Source organism: Maylandia zebra, unplaced genomic scaffold, assembly GCF_041146795.1.
Source record: "Maylandia zebra isolate NMK-2024a unplaced genomic scaffold, Mzebra_GT3a scaffold11, whole genome shotgun sequence".
Lineage (NCBI taxonomy): Eukaryota > Metazoa > Chordata > Actinopteri > Cichliformes > Cichlidae > Maylandia > Maylandia zebra.
In genome coordinates, this window is record NW_027490041.1 from 5,686,291 (window position 1) to 5,708,435 (window position 22,145).

Sequence of the window (22,145 nt, forward strand, 5' to 3'; positions counted from 1 at the left end):
TTGCAGGAATGTTTTAAGTGTACAGATTGGGAAGTTTTTATTCAGTCTTGTGGAGATGATCTCGACGCTTTGGTGGATGTTACTAGCTCCTGTGCAGTATTTTGTAAAGACATGATTATACCCCGTAAGCGCGTTAAAATTTACGCTAACAATAAGCCATGGGTCACTAAAAGTGTCAAATCCTGTTTAAGGAAAAAGAGACAGGCCTTTAAAGAGGGGCTGTTACCGATTTTCAGACAGCCACCAAGGAAATGAAAATCGAGATCTTGAAAGCAAAACAGACAAAATCCTTCTTGAAAGCAAATTTGCTGCAAAAAATTTGGGGTCTGCCTGGACTTGTATGAAAACCATAGCAGGGTTTCAAAATCCCCAGAGCAGCAGTCAGGTCATTTTAGATGTTTTAATTCAGACAGAGATTTTCAAATGCTTTAAACATGTTTTATGCTCGTTTTAGTTCTTCTGATTTCAGCGAGGATATTTGGGAACTGAAACAGAAACTGAGAGATACTCAGCACTTTATCATTGAACTCAGCGATGTTAAAAAGGCCTTTCATACAGTCAATGTGAACAAGAGCCAGGTCCTGATAATATTAGTGGCCGCCTAATTAAATCTTGTGCTGATGAACTCAGGCCTATATTTCAGGTTATTTTTAACAAATCCTTGCAAACACAACATGTGCCCTCTCTTTGCAAAGAAGCAGTCGTGGTTCCTGTCCCTAAATCTAAACGACTTCAGGCCTGTTGCCTCACTTCAGTTGTAATGAAAGTCTTTGAAAAAATCCTCAGAAATGTGATTATGAAGAGACTGAAGGTCAGCTGGATCCAATGCAGTTTGCATACAGGCCCAACAGAGGAGTGGAGGACGAACTTTTGACTTTACTAAATCTGATTCTTAAACATGTAGAGAGTAAAGGGACTTTTGCAAGACTTCTTTTCATTGATTTTTCTTCGGCTTTTAATACAACACAGCCCCATATTTTAATTAAAAGACTTTTAGAACAGTTTGAAATCAGGAAAAACCTGGTGGGCTGGATTTTAGATTTTCTAACTGACAGGTCACAAAGAGTGAGAATAAATGGGGTTCTGTCTGACCCAGTGTTCTCCTCCACAGGTTCTCCTCAAGGCTGCGTCCTATCGCCCTTATTATTCACTCTCTATACAAACATGTGTCAGGGCAGACATGAAAACAGGGTCATTATTAAATATGCAGATGACTCTGTTATTGTCAGCTTACTGAAAGAGGGTGAAACTAACCACGGCCCAGTCATTGATGACTTTGTTCAGTGGTGGGAGGAGTCTTATCTCCAGCTGAACATATCTAAAACAAAAGACATGGTTGTTGATTTTAGGAAGCAACAAAATGGGCACGGAGTCACTTTAATTAAAGGTCAGAAAATAGAGCAAGTACAATCATATAAATATCTTGGGACCATAATCAATGAAAAACTGAACTTTGATCAAAATTGCAAATCAGTTTGTAAAAAGGGTCACCAGCACCTTTATTGCCTTAGGAAACTTGTTCATTTCCACATTGACCAAAAAATGTTAACTTTGTTTTATCGTTCTTTTATTGAGTCTGTTTTATCCTTTTGTTTGGTGGCATGGTTCGGTCAGACCTCTGTCACAGAGAAAAACTCTCTGAATCAGATAGTGAGATGGTCCAGTCGTCTGATAGCTGAGCCACAGTCTTGTTTAGCCTCCCTGTACTCTGAGCAGGTACAGAGGATGGCTTTATCAATCCTTAAAAATGGTTCCCATCCTCTAAGGGGTGAATTTCAGCTTCTTCCCTCAGGACGGAGGTTTCTATTTCCGAGATGCAGGACAAAGCGTTATAAAAACAGCTTTGTCCCCGTTGCTGTCACTGAATTAAATAAGAACTGTTTTTGATTCGAAATATTAAAGTATGTGTCACAGTGAGCTTTATATATTTACTAGGTATGTGTGTTTTTAAAGGGATGTCAAATGCTGTCATTTTTCTGTAAAGCAAATTTACCTTGCCTTTGGGTATAAATAAAGTTACCTTACCTTACCTTACCTTACCTTACATACTTTACGACCTGCTTAAGTTCGAGGTCACAGCGTCTGTAGAGCAGCTGGAACATAATGAAGTCTACAAGGTTAAAGTTTTCTCTTCAGTTATTGTTCTTTCTGCTGCTTGGTTTGATGGATCTGAGAGCTTTTGTTTTTATTATTGTTATTATAATTATCATTAATATTTTACTCTCTAGAAGCTTTAAAATAGTGTTTGTGTTTGAAAAAATTGATTTAAGAATTGAACAGAAACATCTGTCCTTCTGAAAATCGCCCAAAGGCACGGAGACAAAGTCAAAGGATGCAACCTGTAACTTTCTTTTCCTTCATGTCAGGACCATCATCCATGATTTATATAAAATGCATATAGCAACAGTAGCACTTTAGTTTGGACTTTATGATTTCTGTAACTGGAAAATATTATTTTGTTTAAAGACAGAAGTGACCGCATAGTTGCAACATCAAAGGGAAATATTAATTAATTAGCATCAAGTATATTTGTTGCTTAAGCGTTTGCACTATAACTTAAGTAGGATTATAACTTTTAAGGAAGGAAAGATTTCAGATATTTAGTTCACTGTTTCAGTTATTTTATATGAAATTAAAACATTTACGTTGGTCAAATATGATGCTCTAAATCAAATAAAAGTTTGAAAATAAATGATGTATTTTTAAATGCTGCAACAAATGTTCACAAAAAGTAACTATAATTAAAACCAGTTAAACAAAATCAAATGTTTGAATCATGCTTAACCAAATGCCAGGCTGGAGAGCTGAACCTAAAGTATACGTAGAAAGATTTCAACATGTGAGCAGTTTTTAATGTTTTTATCACATATAAATGTCACAGCAGTGGGTCCTGGCCCAATGCTTTGTGTTTTTGCTTTTCTTTGACTCTTGTTTTTCTTGCTTTTTGTTCTTCTTATTTATCAGGCTCTCAGTAATCTTAGTTCTCCCTCCCTCAGTGTTCATTTCAGCCTGTGTTTAGTTTCTGTTCCCGTGTCCCACGTTTCATCGTTTCATGTCGAGTCAGCCCTGTCTCTCTGTTTCCTGTGTCTCCCCAGTCAGCCCCGCCTCCCTCGGGCACTCATGTGTGATACAGAGTAATAAACCTGACTACATTTGCTACACTCTCTTTATTACCTGTTACTTTAAAATTCATACACTAATTATGTCTGCCCATCTCTCTAATGTGAAGGTCAAAGGTCAACATCCCAGTGACATAAGAATAATCCCAAAGGGGCAAAGGCAGCGGTTAATTTAGCACATTTAGCATTAAGGGTACAGCAAGGATATACTTTTACTTATTGTGGCAGGGGTGTGGTCTCTGGCCTGCTGCAGTGGAGGCTGGTGGCGGGACGTTGGACGGCACAGGTGAGGGTGATGGAGCTCATGACTCTCCCCTTTATAGTGACGGAGGAGACTGGCGTGGGGGAAGCGTGTAGTGGAGGAAGCCGAGGAGAGAGCTGGTTTCTGGCTACAAAGACGGCGTCAAACCAGAAAAGATTGCTCGTGGTCAAATAATGTGTCAATCACCTGTGAATCAAACTGTGTGTGGCTCAGTTCATGTCACAGTGTTGTTTAGTATATCTTCACTTGTCTCACTCTCCTTCTGTTCTGTCCATCAGGACGATCCTCAGCGCTTACACAGATCCTCCATCGATGTTTTGGATCCAATCAGTGATCAGTTCTACGAGGAGGCCTGGATGTTCACCAGCGCTCGCTACACCTCCATCTACCAGAAGGTGAGTGTACTCCTTTGTACTCAGATTAACATTTTACTTCTTAAAATACATTTTCATATATGAGCTTTCTATTATTTCATGGGCCATTTAATCAATATTAAAATTACAAGCATATCAACAAAGGTGAAGCTGGTTTTTTCCACTCGCTGTCACACAGTCATGGAGGAATACAATAAATACATAATCAGTCATAGATCCTGAACAATGACATTAAAAGAAAGTCTGTGGCTCTAAAAACTAAACAGTATAAAGACATGCTCCAAGCTGCTGTTTCTCTCCTACTCCTCTAGGTTTTCCACTGTCGGCCATCCAGCGATGCTGGAGGGCTACCTGGCCAATGCTGGCCTACACAAAGAGGTCCCGGCTCAGAGGAGCTGAAGGAGATCCTTGCCTTCCTCGTCAGTTTCCTCTTCAGTTCCTATCCCAACAAAACCTTCTTGCACCTATTAGCTCCAAAGAGGCTATGGTGCCCGTGGAGGTCTGGACCTGAGGCCTGTGCTCATCACGTGGATAGAAAACACTCTGACACCATTCTGGAGGTCTGATGGGACTCTGACCAAAACACAGATGAAATAAAACTTGTGGCTGGAGCTTTTAAAATTACTTTTTCACCTCATAGATTAATGCTCATGATTGCATGTTAGCGAGACAGCATCTCCCCAAGGTGAAACTCTCAGGAGACATTTACTCTTAAACTGTAATCTGGTTGAGACTACTTGAGGAGATCTTAGTAGCGAGTATGTGGATTTAGTCTCTTCACCAACAGCAGACAGACCCATGCCAAGAAAGCAGACATGTTCTCAAAGAAAGCCGAGAGCAGAGATTGGAAAAAGCTAAAAAGAAAAAGCTGCAGCTTCAGACGACTATCTGCCTGTAAGGCTGAAAAAGTCCAGTTACGCTCTATTTTGGAAAAGCTCCCAGTTTTGGTAACCTGGACTTTTATTTCCCCTCTTCTGCTACAGATGTTGACTGTGACCTCAGAGGCCAACTGGACCACACAGCTGCAGCAGGAGTGAGGGAGAGGAGTCTTCATCCAGCTTCAAAGAAAACATCCAGGTAAAGTGACGTGGATCAGCGGATAAAGCCGTCTCCACTTTCAAAGGAGATCCTCTGAGAGAGAGACTCTCTGAGCCATTTTAGCCTCAAATTATAGGACTTTATAGTACAGCAACACTTTTAAAGGACAAAAATAACATAAACTGTGACTGTAATACAAACAAAGTATTGCATGTGTTTTTAAAAGTGTTCCTCCGATGGGCAGGATATCACTATTAGACTGTCCCACCAGCCAACTTCAACAAGAGACCACAGCAGCATTCAGTGATCAGCACAGATGTTCCTCTAACACTCAGCATCTGATCCCTGTTGGTCTGTGTGCTTCTGCTTTTGCTCAGTTAGAAACCCTGCAGCAACCCGACCCAAAACTGTGTCTTCTTGTTGGCCTCAACGTTGAAGTGTCAAACGTCCAACATCTGGAAAGGAAACCACGCCAGTGTACTGTGATGTTTCACCAACATGTGGCAGACGCTGGTCCTGCCTTTCATGCTGACATCAGCAGAGAGCCCCGCCTACCTCAAAGCCTCCCCTGTCATGTATTGATCAGGATGATTATGAAGATGAGCGAGTGCAAATAAGACTGTAAAAGTCCACGAGCAGAATGTTTGGATGCTTTCTAATGATTCATGAATATCATGAAAGTGTTTGTGTGTTTTGTCTTTTCTTTGCTGACGTTTGTTACTAACAAAGACAATTTACGCTCTGTGTGTGTTTTCATCCTTACCAGCCGCACTCTAACTGCAATGAAGGAAACAAACTGTAGAAATGGTCGACTCAGTGACTTCATAAAATATTGAAGTGGTTCAGGTAGAGCCAGTTTTTAAATGACCATGAACACTGAGCGTATTGTATCTGTACAGCATGTTTTTCTATTAGACAGATTTGTAACAGAGGCCTTGCTCTCAGTAAGTTTGAAATCCTTTTCTGATTTATTTTGTAATCTCTGATCTTTGTGTATCCTGCTCAGTTTGCATGCTGCCTGTAGGAGTTTCTGTCTTTGTATTTGAAGAGAATTCATTGAATATACTCAGCTGCTTCCCTTTGGTGCCTCACACATCACTGAAGTTTTTCAGTGTCCAGTTATTTGTTTTTAATAGCTGTTTGAATTCTCTGTATGTTTGACCCTGTAGACTGTTTAATGGACTGCTTGTCTTCCTGTTTGTAACCACTGCCTGTTTAGGACTAAAGATTTGGATTTTTGACTTTAACACAGCCTCTGCGTGTCGTCCCTTTGTGTCCTCGTCCTCTGTGAATGTGTCACAGATGTTTCCATGATAATAACACAGCTTTCCCACAGTGGCTTGCAGCAGCATTTATTCACAGCACATTTGAGAAAGGTTCAGATTAACTCGATGAGTTTATATTCAGAATGATTCTGACAGTGGGCCACTGTGAATTGTGATCTTTCATCAGGTCAATGTTTAAGTTCAGTATTTCAAAGCAGGAGCTATGAACAGTCATCATGTTGGCATTAGAATTATTATTATTAATCATTATTAATAATGTCGTTACTCATGTATAACTTTGATTAGTATACATGAATTTTATCAATAGTAAAAAGAATGAATAATTCATGTATAACTTTTATTGTGTTTTGTATATTAATTATATTTAAATAGAGATGTTGACCCTGTCTCTACAGTAGCATCAGTGTAACATACATTATTGGTCCAAGCTGTCATAAATGGGGAGCCTGATCCTTTATTATGAAAACATGACGAGTATTTTTCTTGTCAGTTGGGAAGAAGTTGGTCTTTTTTTCCTTCTTTCTGCTCAGTTTGTCTTTTCTTTGATAATTGAAACTCTGATCAAACCTACTTGTTCTGCCCTCGCACTTAACTAGGCTGACAGACAACCATCATCCCATGTAGAAAAACCACACCGTTGTTCCTTTCTGGTGGATTTATTTGATTGGATGCATAGCATGGCTTTGTAGAAATACATGAATGGATGAATGGTAAAACTGTAAACAAACACAAAATATCCCATGTGAGCTAATATAAGCAAACATTCTTACAATTAGAAGATGCTATGACCTGTTACTATGCAAAGCAAAGCAGAACGAAACAAGCTAACAAGCTAACGTTAGCGGTTAGCTAGCGCTAATTAGCGTTTAGGCTAATGACTAATAAAGCACATCATTGAGTCAATTTACTGTCTCAAAATATCACAAACAACACACGGCAGTTAGTGCTAAACATTCACCGGTAAAACACAACATTACTGCCAACTTACAGACTGTGCTGGCTTAAGAGGCAGCATAGGCAGGCACAGGAGTAGCAAACTGTCCTTCTCCCGTTAGACAGGAAGTAATGAGAAGTAGCACTTCCGGTAGAATGTCAAAATAAAATGAACAGTGTGCCAGAAACGAATAAAGATTGCATGAACTTGTATAACACTACATAACGTGAGCGGTGACTCTTAAGGAGCCAGAACACTACTCATGTTCACAGCATGTAAAAGCAGCTGACAGTCCGTGGCATTGTTGTTTGTAGAGGTGCAGTGTAGTGGGAGCATAAATCAAAAGAAAACAGTAACATTTATGTAATAAAACATCTGAATGAAAATGAACAGGCCCTTTATGAACTTCAAAGGGATCTGAAAACAACACTTTTTAAAAGAGTATCTTGGGGTGTAGGTGGTCAAAATAGAAAACTGAGCTGAGACTCTAAGTTCAATCCATCCATTGGTTTTTACTTAGGAGGAAGAAATGTCAGGCTGGTGCAGGCTGGTTAGGTGCATGTGGTTATCTTTACCTAAATGAGTTCACTTTGTGGCTGCCAGGTTGGGCAGAAGTACCTGTCCCCTGTTAGGCTTAGCAAGGTTCTCCAGGAGTTTCTCCATGGGTAGAGCTTCTAGCTCCTCCAGCACATCTGTGGCCGTGCAGGCTGCCACTTTCTTGGTTGCTCTTTTTACCCCACTGGTGGATGAGCTGCAATGGTCTCCATTTGTCCCATATGTGTTTACTTCTTCTTCTTCTTTTGCATATTAAACACATTATTCTGTTTCTATGTATTTGCTATGATTTGCTATTTGTTAAGTAACATTGCTTCACTCACTATGCCGGGTTTGTGTGTGGAAGCATTCAGTTGCTGGCAAATCAAACATTCTGCAAATGAAGCTGAATACTCAGTTACATGTTTCTTTACATCTTATTATGTTACAGATTAAGTCATTTGTTCTTACTTTGTTTGTCTTTTCAGGCTTCATGAGGGTCAGGTGTGGGGAAACGCCCGCCCGGCATTTCCTCATTTTAAAGTCCTGCTGATGTCATGTGTGACATCAGCAGGTCAAACCAAGTGGAGGGGTTTGTTTGTCCATAGAGATGCTTCCTTTTGTTTGTTTTAAGGTTTAAATGGATTTGTTGAATGTGTTTCTTTTCATCAATACTGCCATTTAGTTGTGTAAATGTGCATGTTAGAAGTGTGAAGAGGTTTTGTGTTTAGAAATTGTTAGCAGAGCTGCCCTGTGCAGCATTTATGGCATAATACTTTTAAGGGAGAATAAAAAGTCGACACATACATCTCATTCCTGACGGAGGACTCTACCACAACCCCTCTCCAGTCCATTCACAGAGTCATTGCATGATAAGACATGGATAGGATATGGGCGGGGCCTTTTACCGTCATTTTATTAAGGCACAAAGTACAAACACCTGTGGACACATAATCCAACACCCCCACTTGTACACAGGTTGGGGGGAAAAACAATCCTCCAAAAAAAACATCTTATATTCCAAACACGAATCCAGAGAATTTGTCTAACTTAGACTTTGAGACTGGTTTCGTCATCATATCTGCTACCATTGACTCAGTTGGACAGTAATCAATGAGCACTTTTCTTTCATGTACAGCTGACCTTATAAAATGATATTTCACATCAATGTGTTTACGTCTTTGTCTGTTCACTGGATTCTTTGACAAAGCGATTGTTCCCTGATTGTCCTCCAAAATCATAGGTATTTCATACTCAAACTCATCAAGATCTTGAATCAAATAAGTCAAATACATACATTCCTGAATTGTTGCTGCTAATGCCATGTATTCGGCTTCACAAGTTGATAATGCTGTAGTTGTCTGCTTTTTGGTTTTCCATGATGGTAAATGGCCTGCATTTGTATAGCGCTTTTCTAGTCCATAGGACCCCAAAGCGCTTTACACTACATTCAGTCATTCACACACACATTCACACACTGGCGATAGTAAGCTACATTGTAGCCACAGCTGCCCTGGGGCGCACTGACAGAGGCGAGGCTGCCGGATACAGGCGCCACCGGGCCCTCTGACCACCACCAGTAGGCAAACACGGGGTTAGTATCTTGCCCAAGGATATTTGGCATGCAGCCAGGGTGCAGCCTGGGATCGAACCACCGACCTTCTGATTAGTGGCTGACCTGCTCTGCCACCTGAGCTACAGCCACCCCTGATATCAAAGGACCATTTTCATTTAGGCTTACACAATAACCTGTCATACTGCGTCTATCAGAAACATCGGATGCCCAGTCTGCATCACTGTATGCTTGTAGACCCAGTTTTCCACTTGAACATTTCCTAAAACACAGTTCTCTCCCTCGACTACCTTTTAAATACCTCAAAACATGTTTCACTGCTGTCCAATCATCAACAGTTGGCGCATTGAAATGTTGTGACAGTTTGCTGACAACATAGCTTAAATCAGGTCGCGTACAATGGCTCAGATAGATAAGACATCCTACCGCTTCACGATATCTCCTCACATCTGGTAATGTCTCGAATTTATCAGAATGAGTCCATTTCTGTTCACAGGTGGCTTACAGTTTTGCATGTTAAATCTCTTTAAAATGTTCTCAATATATACTTTCTGTGACATTGTGACACATTCTTTTTCTTGAAGAAAATCTATTCCTAGAAAATGGTTAAGTTTCCCCAGATCTTTCATTTGGAATTTAGAAGAGAGCATTTCTTTCACGCCTGAAAGCACATTTTCATTGTTAGCTGCAATGAGTAAATCATCCACCCACACTATGATGATTACTTTTTCACTTTCAGTCTCTTTTGAATACACACAATGATCAGCAATATTTTGTCTAAATCCACAATTGCTTAAATAGTCATGTAAGGTTTGATTCCAGTTACGACCCGATTGCTTCAGCCCATAAAGTGATTTCTTTAGTCTATACACCAGTTTATTAGTCTCACTTGATTCTGTCTCAAAACCTTCTGGTTGTTGTATATATATTTCTTCATTTATTGGTGCGTGTAAATAGGCGGTTTTTACATCCATCTGGTGAACCAACATATCATCCTGAACCACTTTCTGCATCAAAACTCTCACACTCGATAAATTAGCAGTCGGTGAAAAAGTCTCCTCATAATCAACTCCTTTTGTTTGACTAAAACCTTTAGCCACAAATCGAGCTTTATATCTGTCTGATCCGTCTGAGTTCTTTTTAACGGCATAAACCCATTTACCCCCCACTGCTTTCTTTCCCTCTGGTAAGGTGGTTAAAGTAAATGTGTCATTCTCCTTAAGGGATTGAATTTCTTCACTCATCGCTCTTTCCCATTCTTTTGACTTGCTTGACACAATAGCTTCGCTAAATGATGTGGGTATTTCACACAACAATCTGTAGCAATAATCAACACTGGTTTGCATCTGTTCATTTTCACACTCTTTCACATCCGTGATATAATCACTCAAATAATCAGGTCTCTTTCTAATTCTGGATGGATAACGTGTAGCTCCAGCATCTACTTTATCATCAGTTTTAACCTCGGACTCAGTTTGACTGCTTTCACTACCATCTGGAATATCCTCATCCTTCGTCTGTTTGGGTTCACCATCTTTTCTGGATTCATAAACCTCATCTTCACACATCTGATCACTCTGTGTTTGTTGATCCATTGTCGCGGGATTTAGTATTTTTATCAATCTGTGCTTTTCAACTTTCCCGGTTTTTGGGAAATAGATCAAATATGCTGGACTGTTTTTGTCATATCCCAAGAAAACACCTTTGTCGCATCTTGGATCCAGCTTTCCCCTATTTTGTTTATAAGCATAGCACAATGATCCGAATTTCTTCATTCTAGAAAGATCAGGTCTTTTTCCAGTTAACATCTTATACGCTGTCTGACCTGTGCGTTTATTAAAACACCGGTTCCGAATCACTCCCGCGGTTTGTACTGCATATGGCCATAAAGACTTTGGCAATTCGCTCTCAACTAACATGCATCTCGCCATGTCAAAAAGTGTACGCCAGTTCCTCTCTGCTGTTCCATTTTGATGAGGCGAATATGGCGCCGAAGTTTCCTGCCTAATGCCGTGTCTACTTAACAAATCTCTGAACTGTCTACTTGTAAATTCAGTTCCATTATCAGAACGAATGCACTTGATTTTCCCATATGACGCCACCTCTGCAATAAATCTTTCAGTTGCCTGAGTTGTATCACTTTTGTGTTTCAGATTATATACAAATGTTGCACCTGAATAATCATCAGCAAACGACAAAACATACTTAAACCCTTCTTTAGAGTTTGGCGTAATCGGACCAGCTAAATCCGTATGTACCAACTCTAATGCTGTCCTGGCCTTTTCATCGGGTTCTCGGTTCCTAGTTTGGATAAACTTCCCTTGTATACAGGCTTCACATTGCATATTTTTGTTGATTTTACCCTTAATTTCCATTCCATCGACGACATTTTGCAAATTTTGAACATCCCCATAATTACAGTGCCCTAGGATTTCATGCCACGTTGCATATCAAAACATCCATTACATTTCTCCTCAAACTCTTGCACAGTATTTATAAAGAACAGTCTCTCATGTTCACATATAGGGAATTTTGTTCCATCAACATGTTTAAGAAAACTGTCCCCGTGTTTGAAAACCACAGTGGCTCCGTTACTAGTAGCTGCTTTTACTGACAAAATGTCCTGTGGAAACGATGGAATGTAGAGTGCTTGTTTCAATGTTACCTTGTGACTTCGTCCTTTACTGTCAATCATACTTATCTCAGCATCTCCTCGCCGCTTTGCAGCTCCTCTGCTCCGCCTTCCGTCAGCCAACTCTACACAATGAGCCTCGGGTCGAAATGTATCATCAAACGTCTTAAAACTCTCGAGCTTCGTAAAGATATGTGACGTCGCTCCCGTATCCACCAGTAGCTGATTGTTCAGCATCTCCCGGCCGCCGTCCGGGACCCTCTGGGGTTCGGAGCCCGTCTTGAACGCGTAGTCCTTCTCCATAACCCCTCTCGCTTCATCCCGTCTCAGCTTCCTTCTACAGGTCGCATCTTTGTGTGTACTACTCCGGCAAAAACTGCACCATACTCTGGATCGGCACGTTCTTGCAGTGTGTCCCTTTAGTCCACATTTAAAACACACAATCTCATTATTCTTTGATCTTCGGTCGTCTGCTCGCCAAAAAGTAGAATCCTGGTCTAATTGCACTTTTGTCCTCATTACGTTGTCATCTGTTACAGCCGCACGCATTCTCTCGGTTTCTTCATAACTTCTGAGTTTTACTTTAAACTCTGAGAATGTGATTTTTGCTTCGCTCTGTGTAACGTGCACAATCAGGGGTTTAAACGTCTCTGGTAGTCCTTTCATTATCATTGCGATCAGAAGTCCATCAGTTAATTGCTCACCCGCATTTTTCAACGCTGTGATAATTGCTTCTGCTCGGATAATATAGTCCGTCACACTTTCATTCCTTTCATATGTGAGAGAAGTAAGTTCGGTGTACAGACTTATAATCCGTGGCTTGCCCACTCCTGCATAATGACCTCTCAAAATTCTTAGAGCTTTCCGTCCGTCATCAACTGCATCTCTCATAACTAACGATAAACTTTTGTCATCTAGAAAGTGTATCAACTCTGCATATGCTTCTGCATTTTTGTCATCATCTTCACCATCGGCTTCTTCATCACCCTCAGCCTTCAAGATGACATCTTTCAAACCTTGTAGTCTGAGATGACCAAGGAACTTTGTTTCCCATATCTCATATTTCCTTTCATCTCCATCAAACTGCAAACAGGAATATCGACTACCCGACTCTGCCGTGCGTCTGCTCATGATGCTCAAAATCGCTTACTCACTCAATCGTGCCAAACTTTTAACACCTGCCGGTATCTTGCGGTTTCAGGAAACGCTGCCCTTCCTTTGGCAGTTACAGGACCTCCTCTTTACTGCTGTCTGGGCCCATAACCTGTTAGCAGAGCTGCCCTGTGCAGCATTTATGGCATAATACTTTTAAGGGAGAATAAAAAGTCGACACATACATCTCATTCCTGACGGAGGACTCTACCACAACCCCTCTCCAGTCCATTCACAGAGTCATTGCATGATAAGACATGGATAGGATATGGGCGGGGCCTTTTACCGTCATTTTATTAAGGCACAAAGTACAAACACCTGTGGACACATAATCCAACAGAAATGTATAGAAACCAATCATTTACTGACAGCATGTCTGATGGAAATAAGTGCAGATTATGTATGAAGTCTAACTGCACACAGTAACTGTGTTACAATAAGGACTTAACAGCGCCCTCTGCTGGAGTGTTTCAGTACTGCGTTAACTAGAATACACCACCTCCTCCTCACACCACCTGCTACAGCTCTACTCTTCTATGACTACAGTCATCCACAGCACTGATGTGAGGTCACATGGTTCATATGTAAGGAGCACAGCTGACCTCAGGTCAGTTTAATGACTGTGAGCAGCAGCTGTGTTATTGTCACTGTGACAGGGAGACACTCTCAGACACAGCGCTCATGTCAGCTTGTTCTCATGCAGGAGGATCAGGAGCTCCATGTTTGTCTTTCTGTTTGAATCATGATGTGTTTGTGCCATCAGAGTCTGTCATGAGTACTCAGGGTTTCACAGCAGCTCTTCTGGATGCTGACGAGGACTCCAACCTCATGTTTCACCTCTCTGAGCTTCTGATGTCTGTGAACACTCGTGTTTCTTCTCTGGGCTCATCTGGACAAAAACACCTTTCTGTGTTTGGCTGCAGCCTCATTCTGACTGACAGGAAGTGTGTTATCCATGAGCTGCACTTCTGTGAGGAAGTTTCCTGCTGTGTTTCCTGTCTGTGGACAAACACGAGTGTTCCAGCTGAGGACTTGGTTCCTTCCACCTGTCCATACAGGACATCACGCTGTCTGCAGCTCTGTAAATGCAGCTCCAGGTCCTTCCACGTGCTGCTCTGTATTTGTGCAGTTTGTAGTGTGTCCTGGGAAACGTAGCACACATGGTGTTCTTCTGCTGTTTCCTCCTTTCACTGAGTGTGAAACACTGACGCTGTGCTGTTGTTCACAGAGGGGAGCTGATTCTAGCTGCAGCTGGACTCTGTCATCTAACTGAATGTGTTGGTGCTGATCACGGGGCTCTGAGGGGGGAGCAGCAGGAGGACTCTGGATGCTGACGTCAGTGTATCTGTGGAAGCTCCCACAGCGTGTCTGTCATTCAATATTGTGCTGTATATTGTATCTATGCAAAGATGAACAGACTGTGTGTTCACTGGTCTCTGTGCTGCAGCTCTGATGTCATCATCACTCCCTCCTCCACCCTCAGCAGTCCCAGCATGCTGCTGTGGTGCACCCCACCCTCACTCTACACCTGAGCCACAGACCACACCCTCCACCTCAATATACACTACAGTTTTCTCTGCTGTGGAAATGAGATCAGAAGGAAATCATCATTATTATTATTTAATAAACGCTCACATTAATGTGGGCTTATTTGTTTCATATTAGAAACATTAGTTGAGTGTTTTTAGTATAAAATGGTCAAAGTCCCTCTTTTTGCTCCTCCCCTCACCTGTGGATGGACGGTGCTGTTACCGTGGTGACAGCTTGGATGTGTTTCAGTCCTGCCTGGTTATCACTGCAGGAATCTTTCACATTTATTACAGGTAATAACTGATTTTTCTGTGTATTATGAACCAAATGTATCCTGATACACACAGAGATGGATGAGCAGAGGTCACATGATGAAAGAACAAACATGGAGTCTTTGATTTATTTAGATATTTATTGATGAATGCAAACAAACCTGACACTGAACCATCGTCCAGCAGAACAAACCTGATCACATGACCTGCTGACCCAAACAGTGCAAAGCTCCATGGCAACAACAACAAACAGCCTCACATATGTTAACAGAGGCTGTTAGAAGCACAGAGTCTTTACAGTCTTTCTCCTGTTTGGACACAGATCTCTGCACATCTTCATCACAGTTACTCACAGACGTGCAGAGTGTGTGGATATCAAAGCTAAGTTTCCACCATGTTTGTAGTCTGTACTGGGACTCATGGAGCATCTCTCTATGAGCACTCAGTGCTTTAAACAGTGAGTCCCAGTTTAACCAGCAGCCTTCACACCACACATCACACAGACATGGAAACTTCAAACCTCAGACTGAAGACACCATCAGAAATAAACAGATTGTGATGAAGATGAAGAACTGGACCAGTTTGCTGTGGTTTCTTCTGTTCCTGTCAGAAATAAGAGTCTGGCAGCACTTTGCTCTCCTTCCACATGTTTAAGGAGGAAGTGAAGAAGAGCGAGTGAGTCGTCTTCCTCTGTGGGCCCAACATCAGGCAGCAGCCACGTATTTTTAAAAACCCAGCACACTGCTTCAGAAACACTGAGTCCAGGTGACCAGAGTCATGTGATCAGTGAGGTCTTCACTCAGGACGTCACTGCTTCAGGACCTGATTCAGAGGTTTATAAGGATGTGGATCATTGGTGCTGATGTTGTGTGAGAGCTGGTGAACCATGGGGAACATAAATAACAACCAGGCCATCAGCAGTTCTACCCCCAGCTCTAACACCTACATAATACACTATACATATAGTTATTGTTAAGGTTCAAATATTGAGGAAGGAGAGTACAAACAACCAGGTCCAGAAGAGCTTGGTCAAACAATTGATTTTAATGAACACAGGCGTGGGGGGACCAGCGCCGTACGCAGACAGCGCTGATCTCCGACTAATCAAAGCATAAACAGATATTTTATACCATCGGGGTTTGAATTTAATGACGCCCCTTCAACGTCACACAGATACATACATACATACGTCAAATCAAAACCACAATGACTTTTAACACAGTTTGAAAAGAACATTATCTCTATCTTCATGGCAGATGTTTCCTGTCAACCTTTTGACTGCCGCTTCTCCAAAACCACAGACCATGCTCTGCAGTAAGATACCACTTCTGCACGCCCGCAGTTGCAAGCAAACATGATTAACCTCTCACCTATAACTGAATGTATCTACTATGTGTGTGTGTGTGTGTCACGACCTCACTTGGCACTCTGTGTCACCTCTCACCTACTAACGCTCGCAGTCAAACAGAGGCCACTCTCAAATGTGTTAGCAGTTTACTAAAACTATATATGTAGTATATTGAATAAATGTTTTAATCAAGAACCTCTACTAGAAGCTTAATAAAAGAATATAAAAGTATAAAAGATAATAATGAACAACCTGGTTATTCAAATAGCATCATCCAAACAGCTCCTCAGAATAAGCTGCACTTACACTCTGCTTTTAGTTTCACTTTTGCAAAAGCACGCTCTGCAAACCTGCAGTTTCCTGTCAAGACTTTGCACAGATGGACTCAGAATCAACAGAATCAGCCCATACACACTTAAGATTATAACAAGCACTCAAAAGCATTTAAGATCATAGATTCAACTCAACAGTTTAAAGTGGTTATAACTGCACCTGTAGTAAAGGCTAATTGGGTACCAAAATGTTTAAACATCTGAATGCAATATCAATGCTGTAGATTATATTATTAATGCAATGGTAATGATGATGATTATTAACAGTAGCAACAAAATAATTTCCCTGATCTCCACATTATATAGGTTATAGTATGTTATATATAAACGTAGCTGAAGCAGTTTCATTTGTAGCTTCACGCTGCACTTCACATGTTTGTCCACCAGATGGCAGCACAGAGGCCTGTGTTGGAAAGCTTTGAGTAATGAAGCGTTTTCAATCCAAGCTTCAGAAAGCTTCATGTGGTCATCAAGGAAGCAACCAGGAAATATCTGCTGTGTGTAAAAACAGCAACACAAGAATCCAGGATGAAGACAAGACACTCAAAGCTCACAAAACAGGTGGAGCTAATTTTGTGACGTGTTTCTGTAAAAACACCACAGAAGTGAATCATCAAAGTTTCCATGTGAGCTGATGATGCTGCTGCAGAGTTTCTGTGAACCTCCTGTGACCCCGCCTCCTCATACAGAGACATCTGATTGCTCTTCAAACTGCATCACGTGGACACATGTGATTGTGTGTTGTAGTATTGATCCCAATGCTGGTATCAGTCCTGGATCAATAACACTGGATGGATGCGTTCAGCATGGAGCCCCTGAGCTGTGTTACAGACAAACATGGAAACTGACAGGTCTGTGTCATTCACAGTCTGTAACACTTCTAAACAACAGAGGCTGACCCAAGTGCCTCAGAGCCAGGCACGCTCACATCACAGCTCTCTAAATAAGCCAGTTTCAAAATAAGAGCTGAAAGCTGTGTTTGCTTGTGTTAGCTTATTATTGTGGAGACTAACATTCAGTGATCATGTGTTCAGACTCATAATGATTACTCTCAGAAATCCTGATCTTTGTATTTACTGTGTGTTGGATCAATAACTGAGATTCATGGTATCACACAGCTGTGCTGCTGCTGATGTCAGCACATCTGGAACAATACGAGGTATCTGCTACCAGACTGAGCAGGACGTGAGACCTGTGGACTGTTTAAAGCTGTCCCTCCACAGCTCACTCAGACCTGATCCACACCTCAGTGATATTCTCTGACTTCCTCAGTAGAGACAGAAACCATTCAGATCTGGGACCATCAGCTGACTGATGATGTCACACAGACTGTGTTTTTCAGGAACAGTGATTCTGATGTGAGCCTGCTAGCTGACAGCAGACCTGATGAAAGCACATGTTCACATCTGTGAGGACAGACTGGACTCTTTGACTGCACCTTGGTTCTCCTCAGAGGTCTGTACAGGAGCATGTCCACCCCCACTGAAGATCTCAGTCACTGTGAAACATAGAAAGCTGCTTGTGTGGCCTCTGCCTCACATGTAGATACAGCTACAGGTTTCTCTGTCAGTCAGACTGAAACAGTGTCCTGATGCTGCATCATTCAGCTCTGTGCCCCAGTCAGCATCACTGGGAGCTACCAGTGTTTCTGCCCTTTTCCTGTAACACTACACTCAGCACAGGCTCAGCTGGTATCCAGTGTTGGACTTTGGCTTCAGCTGCTGTGATAGATCCTCTAACATAGATCAGCTCTGCTACATGTTGTTAGATAAGTGTAGCTGCTGTCATGTCCTGATGTTTCCTCTGGCTCAGCAGCTTCTCCATCAGAGGTTCACATGGAGCTGATCCAGTATCTCCAGTAACTGTGTTCTGTGCCTCACTGGTTCATCCTTCTGTCTGTGTGACGTCAGTCAGATGTTGAAGTTAAACTCTGTAATCTTCACTGTGTCACAGAGTTCAGTGAGTCCCGTTATTCACAGTATCAATCAGATCATCAGAGAACAGCTGATCAGCAATCAGTGGTGCCAACAGCGTCTCCTGTGGTGAGAGGATGCAATAATGCAATGTAGCATTTTTCCACTCAACACTTGCAGTCATGGAAACTGTCTGTTGGATCTGTGTGACGTTGCTTTCTTGGTTAGAGTTCCTCACAAACGTCCAGATGATTCTTCTAATGAGGCGTCGACCATGTTTGCAGCTCTTTGGAAGAAAACGTCGCCCTTTGCCATCCTTACTTTTCTTTGACTTCTTCAAATGCAGCTGAACTCCAGCTGGTATTTTCTTGGACTTTGCAGCTGTTTCTGGTCATCAGTTCATTCCTGCAAACCTCTGAAGCTGAACAACAATGATGCTGCATTGCTGGCTGATCCCAAAAGGTTGATTCTGTTCATCTGGACGTTTTCAGAAACGTTTGCTCACTGATCAGGTGACTTCTTCAGTCTCAGCTGACTGCAGCTTTACAAGCTTACAAACAGCACATTTGCACAATGACTGAAAGCAGCAGCACCTGATATATATGATACTAATATAATACATATACATATATAATCCATACTAATGATGAAGGAACTGAGCTCACAGTCCATTGTTCATTCAGTGAACTACTCAGTTTATTTTGGGCCTCAGAAATGCTCACTCTGTTTGTACATCACTGTCAGCAATAGACTCATTCTGCTGTGTGGACAGGAACACATGTGACATCACTTCCTGTTTGTTTGTGACTGAAGAGGAAGAAGTTTACAAGGAATCATTTAGAAGAGTTTCAAACATCAACTGATTGAATCCATGAATCTGAAAACGTGTTTGTGAGTGAAAGAGACAGACATGTACAGACTGAACTATCTGTTCAACAGTCAGAGTGTTTCTGTAACAGGAGACACTCTTTACACTCCACTCAGCACAGGGACACTGAGCCACCACACCAGAACTTAAACCCAGGATAAAGAGTTTGAGTGAATGTGGTGTTGAAGGTGTGGAGGTGGATCAGAGTGTCAGAGGAGACTCTGTAGAAGGACAGAGTGCCAGCAGGACAGTCCACATACACTGCTGCTCTGTTAGAGACAGAGGAGGAGGAGGAGGAGGAGGAGATGGATGTTAGTCTGCTATTGTGCCTGACAGAACGAGGACCATCATCAGAGCAGATCAGACTCCAGGACTGATCATTGTCTCCAAACAAACAGTCATCACTGACTCCTTTCCTTCTGATGCTTCTGTAACTCACTGATATATAAACGTCTCCTCTCCACTCGACCTCCCAGTAACAGCGACCAGTCAGACCATTTCTACACAGCAGCTGATAATTAAAAACATCAAATCTGTCTGGATGATCAGGATATGACTGAACCTCCTCCACACGTGTCACCTTCCTGTTGTTGTCAGACAGTTGGAGCTTTGTGTTCACTGTGTTTGTGTCGATTGTGAGTTGACAGGAATCTGATGGAGAGAACAAACACAATCCAGCTGCAGTTATTGATCCATCATCTGTTCATTGATTGACACTTTGATGATGACTCCTGACATGATGAAGATGGTTGAATGTGTGCTGCTTTGTTTTCATGAATCCCATTAAAAACACACTTACACTTCCTCAGACCTGGTCTCAACCATCGGACTCCAGCAGGCTCCACCCTGAAAGGAGGAGGGGGGTCAGAGCAGCACAGTCAGCATGCACACATGGACATTACATGGCTCTCACACACACACTGTTACACACTGAGCTCAAAGCTCGGCTCCACTGTTTTATTCAAAGAAATCTACATTTATTTATCAGCACATTTAAAAACAGCTTGAGCCAAAGTGCTGCACAGAGTAGAGAGAAAATAGGAAACATACACAGTAATGACTATAAAGACTGGTCAGGATTGAAAGCTACAGAGTACAAATGTGTTTCCAACCGGCTTTTAAAAATGTCCAGTGTTGGTGACGACCTGATGTGAAGGGCGACTGTTCCAGAGTTTGGCTGCAGCCATCGATAAAGCTCACCTCTGTTTTTACGTCTAGTTCTGGTCAGAAGCTGCTTATCTGCAGACCTGAGGGCTCCACTTGGATTCTTTTGTTAAAGAGAGATAAGATGGAGCCAATCCATTCACAGATTTAAAGACAACCAGATCTGGAAGTGGATTCTACCACGTACTGGTAACCAGTGGAAAAAGCTGGTGATGGGTCGTCTAGCACAGACCCACCGCTGGAACCAGACAATTGATGAGGGAGAGAACTGTGACAGCGCCGTTCCTTCACTTGACCTCAGTCGCTCTCGTCTGCTCCCTCGTAACACTGCTCTTTATTGAGCTTACATGAATATGCACAAGTTCATTATGACGTCTTACACAGGTATGAACAAAGAGTACCAGTCTGTGCATAGTGTGTGTGTGTGTGTGTGTGTGTGTGTGTGTGTGTGTGTGTGTGTGTGTGTGTGTGTGTGTGTGTGTCTGTGTGTGTGTGTGTGTGTGTGTTCCAGATGTGACCCTGTGACCCCAAAGCTGGTGCTAAGAGTCCAGCGGTCCCCCTAACAAAGGGCTCTTATACTTAACCAGACACAGAGTAGGTGTCCTCCTACACCAGGGGTCTCAAACTCGCGGCCCACGGGCCAATTGCGGCCCGCAGGACGATAGTTTTTGGCCCCACCTTAATATGAAAATGTAATGTTAGTTTGATAATGTATGACACTTTACAGTGTTGTGGGCGGAGCTGAATTAACCCACCAATCAGGGTGGGATATGGATCTCAGGGGACACCAGCCGGGCTTGATGCAAGCAGGGAAACATTTCTCAATGAGTCAAAGTTCCAGCAGCGTTGCCCTGGAGTGTTTCTTTCTTTCCTGTGCCTGGCTGGCTTCCTCCTTTCTATTGGGCAAACGCCGACATTCGCCCCAGCGCGCTGCGTTCACAACACTTCAAAAAAAGTTGTTTTTTTAAGTTGCTGCCCAGCGGGACATTATACGTATATAGATTTATACACACGTCAGTGGGATTTAAAGTTATTTTTCCACAGAGAGAGATCTCATATTAACTCTCACAGTGATGCGTAGGCGGCGGGATAAAAGAAAAGTCATGAACTCAATGCAGCCCAATTTAGTCTGCAGTCACATAGCGACACCTGTTCATCGGCAACAACAGTCCCCGGTAACCCGGACTAATTATAGGGTCGCACCGTAATTTGTGGCTCGATGTTTTTATTTGCATCACTGCGTTTGCATTGCAGCAAACATGAACATTACATATATTTCAATATAATGTAAAAGCAGTCAAAACAACTAACATCAGAAACAGCTGATGTTATTTGTTATATGTCACGGTGTCATTTCCGCTTCTTTCTCCTGTAACAACAGCCCGGCGCCGTGAGCAGTTGCCTTTTTTGCGCTCGCTATCCCTGCACTTTCTACCATCTGCAAACGCCACGGTGTTCGTGTCGTCATGAAAGACATGAACATCGAGCGTAAAAACAAAGGAGACTGCTACCGGCTTTTTATCTGCCGATCGCCGTGCTACGGTTGCAAGAAAAAGAAGCAGAAATGACGTTCTCTACGCGTTGAGACGTTCCCCGTCCGTCGGCTAAACGCTTGATTGAAACTTCAATGCGACAGTGACACCAAGTAGAATTATAAATGTCACATAGCCCCAAACATGTCTTTTTCAAAGCCTGCGGTGAAGAGAAAGGTTGGTGATGAGCACCGACAATTTCAGGAAAAGTGGGAAATGCAATATTTCTTTGTTGAGCACAGGGGCACCCCGACCTGTCTCATTTTCACAGAGAAAGTTGCG

The 22,145-nt window shown here is 42.2% G+C and overlaps 3 protein-coding genes across 6 annotated transcripts in view; 2 read left to right on the forward strand and 1 right to left on the reverse strand.

Moving 5' to 3' along the window:
* Positions 1–22,145, forward strand: part of LOC143415939 (uncharacterized) — a 282,785-nt gene that overhangs the window by 128,065 nt on the left and 132,575 nt on the right. The window lies entirely within an intron of this gene.
* LOC143415989 (phospholipase D1-like) lies at positions 3,450–6,346 on the forward strand. Of its 3 annotated transcripts, none has more exons than XR_013096414.1 (4): positions 3,450–3,776; positions 4,067–4,649; positions 4,739–4,832; positions 5,171–6,346. XR_013096414.1 is itself a non-coding variant. In XM_076881354.1 (4 exons), the coding sequence occupies exons 1-3, from the start codon at positions 3,555–3,557 to the stop codon at positions 4,790–4,792; spliced, it is 525 nt and encodes a 174-aa protein (XP_076737469.1). In that variant the 5' UTR covers positions 3,450–3,554; the 3' UTR covers positions 4,793–4,832; positions 5,175–6,346. The 3 variants fall into 3 exon arrangements, 2 of the variants coding, with proteins under 2 accessions (XP_076737469.1, XP_076737468.1); XM_076881354.1 differs by having other exon boundaries at positions 4,067–4,315; positions 5,175–6,346; XM_076881353.1 differs by having other exon boundaries at positions 4,067–4,315; positions 5,171–6,345.
* Positions 18,996–22,145, reverse strand: part of LOC143412335 (protein NLRC3-like) — a 108,031-nt gene continuing 104,881 nt past the window's right edge. For both annotated transcript variants that reach the window (XM_076881323.1, XM_076881324.1), the window contains 2 exons: positions 19,967–20,013; positions 18,996–19,818 (listed from right to left, as the gene is read on the reverse strand). In XM_076881323.1, the coding sequence (XP_076737438.1) occupies positions 19,280–19,818; positions 19,967–20,013 (586 nt within the window). In that variant the 3' untranslated portion in view covers positions 18,996–19,279. The remainder of the gene's footprint in view (positions 19,819–19,966; positions 20,014–22,145) is intronic.

What these genes read in the sequence shown, in the direction of transcription:
- LOC143415989 (XM_076881354.1), top strand. Translation starts at nt 3,555, where the DNA reads ATGTGTCAATCACCTGTGAATCAAACTGTGTGTGGCTCAGTTCATGTC. An exon ending in ACACCTCCATCTACCAGAAG is followed by an intron (nt 3,777 to 4,066) that starts GTGAGTGTACTC and finishes CTACTCCTCTAG; the next exon opens with GTTTTCCACTGTCGGCCATC. An exon ending in ACTCTGACACCATTCTGGAG is followed by an intron (nt 4,316 to 4,738) that starts GTCTGATGGGAC and finishes CTTCTGCTACAG; the next exon opens with ATGTTGACTGTGACCTCAGA.